This window comes from Stegostoma tigrinum, chromosome 20 (assembly GCF_030684315.1).
Source record: "Stegostoma tigrinum isolate sSteTig4 chromosome 20, sSteTig4.hap1, whole genome shotgun sequence".
NCBI classification, from domain to species: Eukaryota; Metazoa; Chordata; class Chondrichthyes; order Orectolobiformes; family Stegostomatidae; genus Stegostoma; species Stegostoma tigrinum.
Window position 1 is genome coordinate 32146104 of NC_081373.1, and position 12691 is coordinate 32158794.

At 39.8% G+C, this 12691-nt stretch overlaps 1 protein-coding gene across 3 annotated transcripts in view; it reads right to left on the reverse strand.

Annotated features, from left to right (window-relative positions):
* LOC125461867 (disintegrin and metalloproteinase domain-containing protein 12) overlaps nt 1–12691 on the reverse strand; it is a 354472-nt gene that overhangs the window by 267071 nt on the left and 74710 nt on the right. For 2 of the 3 annotated variants that reach the window (XM_059653083.1, XM_059653082.1), the window contains exon 3: nt 10106–10179. The exons of the other annotated variant lie outside the window; for it this stretch is intronic. In XM_059653083.1, the coding sequence (XP_059509066.1) occupies nt 10106–10179 (74 nt within the window). The remainder of the gene's footprint in view (nt 1–10105; nt 10180–12691) is intronic. 3 annotated transcript variants of the gene reach the window in all.

A 12691-nucleotide genomic window follows, 5' to 3' on the forward strand; every position in this document is an offset into this window, starting at 1 on the left:
ATGTGAACAGCAAAACTTCAGATTATATACCTCTATTATATTGTTTTCTTAACTCTATGGTGGAATTCAATGACTTTGCTCTGGCAAATTTGGTGACTGGGGAGCAGTTAGGTGGGCAGATGTTGACTGAAAACCTGGCATCTTACCCCACTGTCCCAGTTAGGTGTGCGGCAGGAAGACAAGTGCTTGGCCTGACTGCCTGCTGTTTTTCACGTGTTCACTTTTTTTGTACAGAGTTTATCTGTATTATATCTGACGAGTCCAACTAAGCCATTTCTGTGTTCCCACATCCGAAATAAAGTACATTAAGGAAAGCGCCAAAATGATCTAACATCTGGATCACAATAAGCGATATATCACTTTAGATATGTTACAAACTTTGGTAAATCAGATGCAAGAAGAACATTACTGCGCTACGATAATCCTTAAAATGTTGCATAAAAGCATCTGCACTTGAAAAGTGGAAAACTTTATGTGGATGAGGTATATTGGAACATTAGATCACCTTTAAAAAAAGCTGACATTTACTGCATGGATGAAATAGACATTTGAAATTTATGAGACTCTAAAATACAATTTCAAAGAAATGGGTGATGTTTTTACAACTGGTATTAATCCAAGGCTTCTCCTTTCCAAGCCAAAGTGTCTTCCCAACAATGAGTCATGATACAGAGTTCCTTTCTTTTTATCATATTCCTGAAAGGTCTCCAGGCCTCAATTTCATAAAGGGAAATAGTTTAATCTCTGTTGAAGCTGGATGCAGAACAGCAGTAAATGTCTGGTTAAAAAGGCTCATTACTATTAAAGTTTGAGATAAATGACTAAAACCATAATCTGTTGCAGGTGAATTGTTAACAGCTGCTCAACATTAGACTCGTTAAGCAGTTTTTTTGATACCTTATTTCACGAGAGCTCAGGTAATGTATCTTACGTCACATATGACAGTGCTGAGTATTATATTCGAATCTTTTGAGTCTAAAGCTGATTGAATTAATTTAAGTCCTCATCCTGAGAAAATCCAGGCAGTGTTTCCACTTCTGTTTGCTCGTGATCCATGCTTAAAAGTGTGCATTTGAGAACATCAAATTAAAACTGGATCTGGCTCAAGTGAGATGTCTTTCATAATGTTATGGGCTGCTGACAAGTAGCATCTAACCTCATATGAGGTATGGTCTCTTGAATTAGTTCACCAGCACCTGAAGAATTAAATTCCAGCAGCAGGAGGGGAGAAATGCTATCTGTCTTCAGGACTGCTTGAGGCTGTTTTTGCTGCAGATCATGTGAATTGCATGAATTTCTTCAAGCTAATTTCAATATGTTGCTTTAAATTTGGCAAAATTTTAGAGGAAACCCCCACTTACACACATGAAATAATTTTCTGCTTACATTTTCCAAAACTAAAGCAGCTGGGCAGAAATCGAGGAAACTCCCACAAAGATGTTTGTTCAAACATTTTTCAATGTCCTGCACTTAATAATAAACCTCAACTTAGAATGTCCAACAGGATTCTTAAAGAATTGAAACAAGCTACAAACTATACTGAGATGGGTGACATGTTATAAAGCTGAATAATGGGAAATAAATAGCCAAGTTTATTACAGCAGTAAAGGACTGTGAGAAAATACCTTGAGGAATTGTTATACATTAACATAACAACGACAAGAACAATGATATACAAATGAAATGTGTGTCTTCAGGTGATTTTTTTTCAAATAGTGTATTTACATCCATTTATCGACAAGCATTCCGCAATTCCTCAGCCCCAGGTTTTGGGCTTCCAAATGTTGGGATACTAGAGTTGTGATCCACAGTACTGGAAAACAGTATGTTCCAAAACAAAGGAAGATAATTCAACTATTCTATTTGAATTATTTTTCTCCAAATTCTTGTTCCAGACAGGCTGATCCAGTGCCAAGTGTATATCCTTCTTCCCCTAATCAGCAACTTTTTTATTTCCTTCACTAAAGCTTCCAGAGATTGTGCAGTCATGTTTAGTAGCAAGTATTCCATGAGATTACAAATCTACATGAGAAAAAGAAGTTGAGTCGTAGTCATGTCCTGCTTGTGGCTTCTGAAGCTGATAATTATAAACCTTGTTTATTTACTTCCTGCAGAGGACGTGTCCAGCCAGGGACTAACACACAAAAGGATAAGAAACTTGAAAGAATTCCTTTCCTTTGCTATTTAATTATAAAGACATTTGCTGAAGAAGCAGCACTGTTTGCATCTGTAGAGACTTTTTTTTGTCTAAGGCTCACTGTCTATCATCAAAAGTTTATGGAAACACAGGCAAGGAGCAGACTCGATGGACCAGACAGTCTATTTCTGCTCCTACGTCTCGTGAATTTTGTGCTCTGTGCCACTCAGTTGCTGAGGTGGTAATTTCAGGGATGGCTCACTCTAAATCCCAAACAACCCAAAAAAAGCTTGGGTGATTAAGTGCCAAATAGTTACTTAATGGTCTTCTGGAGAATTTCTCATTCCATCGGGAGTCTTACTGCTGAAGTCCAAACCAGGTTTGGCTACTGGCCAAACACAGACTGGCAACCTCAAGGAATTGAAGAACATTAGTGCAAATCCAGGCTGCGCAGCCATGAAGAGCTGGATTGGTGAGCAGTGGGAAAGTCATGTGTCATGGGGAGAAGGGTGTGAAGGCAGAGGCTCAGGGATGACCTTCAGCAGATCAACCCACTTGTCCTGCCTCCCTGCACTTGATCGTTCCAGACTGGCATCAATGGATGCAACCTCCTGCTGACATGGCATGTAATTGAGCTGGCAGCAAGTTGAGAATGTCACCAATAGACTTTCCTACCTAGAATTTACTTGCTGAGGTGGAGGGAAATGAAGTATCTCTCTCAGGCCAACCCACCCAATCATTTGCCTTTCTTGCCACCTTCCTCACCAGCAGCAGAGAGGGGAAAGTCATGCCAAAGGGTAGAAAGAGAAGGAACCTCAAAATTTGTTCATTTTTAAAGAACTAACTTGTACTAAGGAATTCACGAGAAAATTAAAGGAATACCAAGTTTATTACAGATACATTAAGGTATTGTATTCTGGTTTTGTTACTATGAAAGATGGTCTATGTAGATACACAGAAACTAGGAACAGGAGTAGGCCATTTTTCCCTTGAAGCCTGTTCCACTATTCAACATGATCATGGCTGCTTGGCCAACTCAGCAGCTTGTTCCTGCTTTCACCTCATGATTTGTTGATTTCTTTAGCCCTAAGAAGCAGTTGTTCCACTTAGTTGAAGGGTTAATAACAAAGAGGCATAATTTTAAGGTGAAAGGCAGGAGGTTCAGAAGGCATTTGAGCAAATGGTGGTGGAGGTCGGAATGCACTGCCTGGGAGGCTGGTTGAGCCAGGACACTTCACAACCCTTAAAAAGCACTTGGATGGGCACTTGAAATGTTATAACAAGTACTGGAAAGTGGGACTAGTGCAGGTTCAAAGTAGTTTTTTGTCAGTGCAGACCTAATGGGCTGAAGGGCTTCTATGGTTCTCTACGATTCTATAACTATGTCTGTCTCTTTCTTGAAAATGTTCAATGTTTTGGTCTCAACTGCTTTCTGTGTCAGAGAACTTCACAGGCTTAGCATTCTCCGAGTGAAGAAGTTTTTCCTCATCTCAGTCTTAAATGGACATAGGCTCTGACCCCAGTTCCCTCATCATCAGAACATAATTCCTGCATTTTTCCTGTTTATTCTTCTTGGAATTTAATAGGTTTCTGTAAGATACCTCCTCAGTCTTCTGAATTCCAGGGAATATAGTCCTAAGCAATCCCAACTTCCTTCATACAATGGTCCTGCATTATCAGGAATCAGATCCTGATTTCAGGGTCTGTTAACGTAACGTTGCGTCCTTATTCTTTACCTCAGAGTTAGTAGATAATAAATTTGTCTTTTTTTTAAACTAAAGGCAACCTTATATTTGGTTGCTTATTGTTTCTGAGGAAAACAGTGAACTACATTTTAATTGGGGGAGATGTTTATACATCCTGAAATGAGCTTGAATCATTTCTGAGATCATTCAGCGAAGAGCAGAATGAGGCCAATTCACCCCTCCTTATAACAGGGTCATAACAGGGGAACATTGGCTGCCGCACAGCCATGCCATTGTTCTGGCTAGGAGTGAGAATTCCATCCAGATGAAGGAGGTATTCTCATCTCAGGGAGCTGAAGACCTCTTCATTGCCTGGAGTATTTATATAGAATTGAGGCTCTTGTTGGTTCCATGCATTAGCAAGGAAAATGAGTGGCTGGGGTTTGAGAGGCCCCTAAGGGCAGTAAGCTGGGGAGAATGAGTAATATCATGGAGGAGGGAGGGCCCTCCACCGAACAGAGTTAGGTGGTTAAGTTGGGCTATCCCATGTGCTTCACTAGCCCATGAAGGAAAACTGCTTGGCACAGAGCTCTCCTACTGTCAGTTATATCTTTGCAGAAGCAGAATGAGTTCCTTAAGTGGGCATGACTGACATGAGCAAGCTGCTGCACCAATGCAGGGTCAAAGCAAAAGCAGTGGATAAGCTAGCTGCTGAAGTTAATGTGTTCCCCAACTTTGCTTTCAAACCCATTAACATGGTAGCATTAAATTCAGTGCAGTATTTATGAATCTGCTCCACAACAATACTTTAATACTGACCTTGAAGCAAATTCATGATGCTATAATTGAAGAGTGTAACAAAACCTTGTGGCTAGATATCCCCCGAATGTATTAAAACCTCCCAAAGTGCTTTATAGGAGCATTAACAAATAAATTTTAATACCCGATTACATGAGGTGATGTTAAAATTAGGGATGTTCAAGAAGCCAGGATTAGGGGTGTCCAGATATCTGAGAGAATAATAAGGTTGCAGAAAATTAGAGACAGGGCAGGGTAAGGCAATGAAGACATTTGATAATAAAGATGAGTATTTTACATCTAAGGCTTTGCTTAATAAAACTAAAAATACTGCAGATGCTGGACAACAGAAACAAACCTGGAATATGTTAGAGAAACTCAGAGGGTCTGGCAGCATCTGTGGAGATACAAATAGAGTTAACATTTCAAATCCAATATGACTCTGCACCAGGCTTGGTGTGAGTTAGGAAATGGACAGCCGGGTTCTGGATGTTTTCCAATTCACATAAGCTATTCAGTGCTTGCTACAATAGTCAAATTCAGAGCTAACAAAGACACCAATGAGAATTTGAGCATCAAATGAACTGAGGCAGTGGTGTTATGGAGGTGCGAGTTGACAAAAATGTGGTGTGAAGCTCGTCTCTGATCTAAGTTTACGTTTGCTTCGGCTTCTGATGGTTAGCGGGATATAGTCAGTGAGTAGCTGAATTAATGCTGGCTATAAAAGACTGTGCAGCACTTTCAATATACTTGAGCTGTTCTAATGGTCTTGAATTTCTACAATACAGACAGCCAACATACAGCAAACAAAATGGGTGCTGCCACCAAGAACAGAAATCCTGAATAATGCATGGATTATTTGACATAATGTTAATCTGTTTTAATTTAAATGCATCTCACTGAGATATTGAATTTGGCAATAATGAATGACTAGGTCAATTCTATTGGTAGAATAATGCATGCAACAAGTAATTCAAAAACAGAATTAATTGTAGAAAGAACAAGGTCTGTTTCATAAATGTTTTATTCGGCAGAGCAGCAGTTCTTTATTCACCATTAGCAACAGTATTAACTGCAAGCTTTAGCTTGGTTCATTGGGGGATTGAACTGATTGGCCCAGCCTGCCTTGGACATTTCACGGGCATGCTGCGGTTGTAACTGAATCCAATAAGGCTGATTCTTTACATAAACATTTTTTGTTTTTTTTTAGCTAACATTAGGGTCAAGCTATAAGATACTGGCTTGTCAACTGTTTTGGTTTCAAAAGTGCAAATACTTAACTCAGCTCCATCAATTGTTTTTATAACTTACTCTCATCATTTAGAGAGTCATAGAATCATACAGCACGAAATAAGAGCCTTTGGTCCAACTCGTCTGTGCAGGCTCGATTCCCCAATCTGACCTATTCCGATTTGTCAGCATTTGACGCATATCCCCATAAACCTTTCTATTCATATACCCATCCAAATGCCTTTGAAATGTTGTAATTGTACCCACCTACACAATTTCTGGCAGCTTGATCCACACTCTGCGTGAAAAATTTACCCCGCAGGACCTTTTTAAATCTTTCCACTTTCACCAACGCCTTTTGGTTTTAGAATCCCTTACCTAGGGAAAAGACGTGGGCTATCACCGAATTCTTGACCCTCATGATTTTATAAACCCCTATAAAGTCACCCCTCAGCCTCTGATGCTCCAGGGAAAAAAAGTCCCAGCCTATTCAGCCTCACACTATAACTCAAACCATTCAGATGGATAGAAATTGAGTTGCTGTGAAATTGAATGTAAAGCAAGATGACCAGTTTTTAAAATATTGTGTTAAAATGCAACTACACAACTGACAGTATTCGTGAAAATGTATACTTTAGTAATAATAGATCCGTGGACTGGAAACCAGGAAAGCAGAATCATTTATTCTCTGTCAATACAAAGTCTTATAACAACAATAACAGTTATTATCTTAAATTCTGCAAGTCAGCTAACAAAATGCTCAAGATAGCAGGAAGGTAGCGCTTGTCTGAAGTTGAAGGTGTACCCAATGCAATATGAGTATGGTACGATGAGATTCATGGCTATAACAATACCTGATGTAGCTGATCACATGATTCAATGAGAGAGAAGACCCAAGACTAGAATGTGAAGAGAGAGGTCTTAGGCATTACACTAGTTAGTTGTATTTAATAACCTACTACACGTGTAAATAAACAAGACAGTCTAAAAGGAGTTTAAGAGCCATACTTAGAGATAAAGAGCAAACAGCCTAAGGAACAGTATATGTAAAAACACCCACAGCCCAACCTTCTCCAAACAAGTATCTCACTGGTAGGTGGAATTCGTGGCTTAAGCACAAGATAAATCAATTATAAGGGAGAATAATGAATTGAATACCGCTTAAAACCCACCAATGCAAGACTGGTTTCCTGGGGTGCACTCAGGAACTACTAGATTTTGGGGTACACAATCCCAACAAGATAACTTTTTTGAGAAGCCAGAATGTACCCAAGGATTTCAGATTTAAAGAATACAGCCTGCCTTCACTGTTGGGCTCTGATCAACACTGGTCCACTGATCTTATAACTGTGCGCCCACCATCACCCCCCCAACACACCCCATCTTGCCCTGTTTTTCTCTGTCCCTGAATATTTACCTTGCCAATGTTTCTCCCCAATCTTATTTCCACACTCTCTCCCCTGCCTGTTTTTCTCCTCAAGATCCATTTGCCTGAGAACTGTTGTGGCACTGTCAGCAGCTCTCAAGCAAGATCTGCATTGATAATTCACTGGCTAGCTACTCGTACTAAATTAGCTTGTTAAAATAAGGACCAAGGTCATATATCAGGGCCGTGACAGATCTCATCACTCAGGTAAGAAATTACACCCTCTTCCTGGATTTTAACTCAATCTGTCTTTAAAAATATATATTACGTGTAACAATAAATAAACAAACAACATTTTATCACAAACTAGGTCAAATTTTAGGAATTAATGGTAGTCTCGAGCAAATATTTCAATTTTGTTGTTTACCTCTGTCCTGAATAAATTCTGCTTCAGCTGTACACTGTATAAATAAACTAATCAAATATTATTATGCTATCTCAACAAAATTCCCTTTACTTCTGGTAGTTTCATTGCAAGTCAAATTAAAGAAACGTTACAGTGGTTACTTAATACATAATTAATAATAGCAATGAAAAGCAATGAATAAAAGCATTTTATGAGAGTAATATGGAACTAAAGAGAATTCAACAGTATTTGACTCTTATGTGGCTTTAGTTGGTGAGCGTCAAAAGCATTTACTTTCTATATATAACGAATATGTCTGTTAATTTTGTGTTTTTGAAAACTGGGGACCAAAATGAAAAAGAGCTGTTTTAAAAAACAGTGTTTGAAAGGGGGACTACAGTTTGGAAAACTAGTAAAATGACACCCATACAAAATAAAATTACTGTGGATGTTGTAATCTGAAACTCACTCAGAATGGTGGAGAAACTCAATAGGTCAGATAGCATCTGTGGAGATAGAAACAAAGTTAATGTTTTGAGATCAATATAATGTCCCCAATATCAAAGACGCCAATCTTTAGCCAATTCGATTCATTCCACATAATATCAAGAAACAGTTGGAGGCACTGGATACTGAAGAAGTTATCGAACCTGACAACATTCTGGCAATAGTATGGAAGACTTGTGCCCCCAAATGTGTGGCACCCCTAGCCAAACTGTTCCAGTATAGCTACAATAATGGCATCTACCTGACATTAGGGTACATCCCCAGGGAGATCCTGTACACTATAAGCAGGACAAATCCAACTCGGCCAATAACTATCCCATTAGTCTACCCTCGATCATTAATAATGCGATGGAAGGTGTCATCAACAGTGCCACCAAGCAGCACTTGCTTAGCAATAAGCTGCTCTCTGATACTCAGTTTCGGTTCCACCAGACCCATTCAGTTCCTGACCTGATTATAGCTTTGGTTCAAACATGGACAAAAGATATGAATTCCAAGGGTGACGTAAGAGCACTCACTCTCGGTATCAAGGGCACATCTAACCAAGTGTAGCATCAAGCAGCCTTAGCGAAACTGAAGTCAATGGGAACGAGGGAAAACTCTCTGCTGGATTGGCACAAGGAACGACGGTTATGGTTGCCAGAGGTCATCTCAGCTGCAGGGCTTTGCAGGAGCTCTTCAGGGCAGTGTCCTAGGCCCATCTATTTTCAGCTGCTTCATCAATGACTTTCCCTCCATCATTAGCTAAGAAATGAGGATATTCATCGTTGACACCTTCTAGACCTATGATCACTGCCATCTGGAAATGTAAGGGCAGCAGAACACCATCTGCAAGTTCCTGTCTGAGCCACTTATTATCCAGACATGGAGACAAATTGCTGTTTCTTCAGTGTTGATGGGTCAAAATCCTGGAACTCCTGGTCTAACAGCATTCTGGGTCTACCTTCAGCACTTGGACTCTCGTAGTTCAAGAGAGCCAATACCTTCTCAAAGACAACTTGTGACATGCAGTAAATGCTAACCCAGTCAGTGATGCCCACATCCCAAGAGTAAATTTTTTAAAAATCTCACTGGTTACCAATCAACTTTGATGAACTTGTCATCATTGCTCAGGTTATCCTCACTAGTTATTGAAGTGATCACAGGCAAACCAATCTTTTGTAGAATATAGCATGAGGTTTACAGGGACAAAGGTACCACTTGTTCAAATAACTGTAGTCGTTATGTCTCCATGGGATAAAAATGGGGAGAGGTTTGAGGAATGGCAGCTGCTGGAGGTTCAAAATTAATTGCCATGTGCGTTTTTTTTCAAAATAACTTATCAATTTCCATCTTAAGTGCTTATGTTTCCAAAACCAAAACTTGTCTCTTTTTACTACAGTTACGTAATACAAAAAAGGGATTATTTCGTTCTGTGTAGTAAGGACTTTATAATCCTCAGGAGACAGATTTAACGTCAAAACCAAAGTCTTCAACTTTAGAATTGAGCATGATATCTGCATTCATGCATTGCTGGAGCATTCACAGTAAAAATATTTAAGTGAAATCTTGAGGTTCAGATTTATGAGAGCAAGACAGTGTACTACAAAGTACCAATTCTGCCAACAGATAAATATTTGATTGATGATAAAAATATCGTTACATGTTTTAATGATTAAAAATAACAACAGCAAGGTCTTTAAGATACACTGACTTGTCATCATATTCAGCACAAGACAAATACATAAAGCAAAGCTAAATTAGTACAACCATTTCATCTACTATGTTAATGACTGTCCAATGTTATATGTTTACCAAAATCCTAAAATGTGTTGATTAATGTTTATTTGAGTTTAAAGTAATTCAAATTTAAATAGGAACATTACAGTTACAAAATATTTACCAGAAGCTACGCATCGTTTAACAGAACACAGTTACTGCCCGAGGCAATACATATGTCATCAATTTGTAGCTCAGACTGCTTAAGAACTACTCACTCATTTCTTTCAAGTTCGATGACCAACTGTTTGCCTTCAGCTTCAATTAGGAACTTAGCCCATTTCGGGTGACTCTGTAGTAAAACATACAAAATTCACAAAACATAGTATTTAAAATGCATGGGTAGTTAGACTTTCTGTTTGTAAATGTCTGATACTGTGTGAAATAGTGTTTAGTCTATTCACTAATTCCCTTTGTAGTATGTATCCAGTTGATACCAGGCTATTTTAAATCCTGGCATTTTACATATTAATATTAGAACTGCCTAACTGATAATACTGTGAATGCAGGCAGTAAAGTCCAGATTGTGAGGAATTGAAATGCAGCTTGGAATTAAATACTGACTCCCAAAGTAAGTTTGAAGACAGAAGATGAGAGATTTAAATGAGAAGCAACCAATACTGTAATGTTTAATGTTCCAGTTCCCACTTAAATGCTTCAGTCCATTGCCACTGATCTTCAATCACCTCTTGCCTGGGGTCATTCACAGATCATGGGCAACTGGCGGGTGCATTAGAGGCAGCTGCTACCTTAAAAGGTGCCAGTCTGTGATTGGGCAAGACATTAACAGTCATTAACATAGTAGATGAAATGGTTGTACTAATTTAGCTTTGCTTTATGTATTTGTCTTGTGCTGAATATGATGACAAGTCAGTGTATCTCTGTGTAAAGAACCCGCCTCTGACATCCCCTCTATACTTTCCTCCAACCAGCTTAAAACTATGACCCCTCGTCTTAGCCTTTTCTGCCCTGGGAAATAATCTCTGGCTATCAACTCTATCTATGCCTCTCATTGTCTTGTATACCTCAATTAGGTCCCCCTCCTCCTCCTTTTCTCCAATGAAAAGAGTCCGAGCTCAGTCAACCTCTCTTCATAAGATAAGCCCTCCAGTCCAGGCAGCATCCTGGTAAACCTCCTCTGAACCCGCTCCAAAGCATCCACATCTTTCCTATAATAGGGCGCCCAGAACTGGACGCAGTATTCCAAGTGTGGTCTAACCAAAGTTTTATAGAGCTGCAACAAGATCTCACGACTCTTAAACTCAATCCCCCTGTTAATGAAAGCTAAAACACCATATGCCTTCTTAACAACCCTGTCCACTTGGGTGGCCATTTTAAGGGATCTGTGTATCTGCACACCAAGATCCCTCTGTCCCTCCACACTGCCAAGAATCCTATCCTTAATCCTGTACTCAGCTTTCAAATTCGACCTTCCAAAGTGCATCACCTCACATTTATCCAGGTTGAACTCCATTTGCCACCTCTCAGCCCATCTCTGCATCCTGTCAATGTCCCGCTGCCTACAACAGCCCTCTATACTGTCAACGACACCTCCAACCTTCGTGTCGCCTGCAAACTTGCTGACCCATCCTTCAAACCCCTCATCCAAGTCATTAATAAAAATTACCAACAGTAGAGGCCCAAGGACAGAGCCCTGTGGAACACCACTCACCACTGACGTCCAGGCAGAATATTTTCCTTCTACTACCACCCGCTGTCTTCTGTTGGCCAGCCAGTTCTGTATCCAGATAGCTAAGTTCCCCTGTATCCCATTACCCCTGACCTTCTGAATGAGCCTACCATGGGCAACCTTATCAAATGCCTTGCTTAAGTCCGTATACACCACATCCACAGCTCGACCCTCATCAACTTTTCTAGTCACATCCTCAAAGAAGTCGATAAGGTTTGTGAGGCATGACCTGCCCCTCACAAAGCCGTGTTGACTGCATTTAATCAAGCTATGCTCTTCCAGATGGTCATAAATCCTCTCGCTCAGAATCCTTTCTAACACCTTGCAGATGACAGACATGAGACTTACTGGTCTGTAATTGCCGGGGATTTCCCTATTTCCTTTCTTGAAGAGAGGAATTACATTTGCCTCTCTCCAGTCCTCAGGTACGACTCCAGTGGCGAGCGAGGATGCAAAGATCTTCGCAAGTGGCAAAGCAATTGCATTTCTCATTTCCCAAAGCAGCCGAGGACAAATCTGGTCCGGGCCTGGCGACTTGTCAATCTTAATGTTTGACAAGATTTTCAGCACATTAGCTTCTATCTCTATCCATTCCAGCATGCACACCTGCTCTTCAAAGGTTCTCCTTTGGCCTTAAGTATAATGGAAAGTAAAAGAGCTAACTCATATAAATGTAGATTGCCCCTCAATGGATGTTAATTCTCCACAAATCCTGTGTTAATTAAGAATTGAAACTGATTCTATACCTGGAGAAACACATGGCACAGCTCTTGAAAGGTTAGACGTAGGTATAAAAAATGCTTGTTGGCTGATGGGTTATCCCTCTTTCAACTTTACAATTACTTTCTGTCTCCATTACACAAGCGCTTTTACAGCTAAATGTCTTCTGAACTTCTCTGCCCCCTTTTCCTGTAGTTGCGAATATACTACGTCCCTCTTCGCAAATGTTTAGAGTGTTGTAATTGAGACTCATTGCACAGTTTTCTATTGACTAAAGTGAGCTCTGAACCTGTCACAGTGGAGGACAGACAACTACATGTGATCATGTTAAGTCATTACAGCCTAACAGTAATGCAGTGTAATTTCAGGGTGAATTGACATACCAAAGAAATAA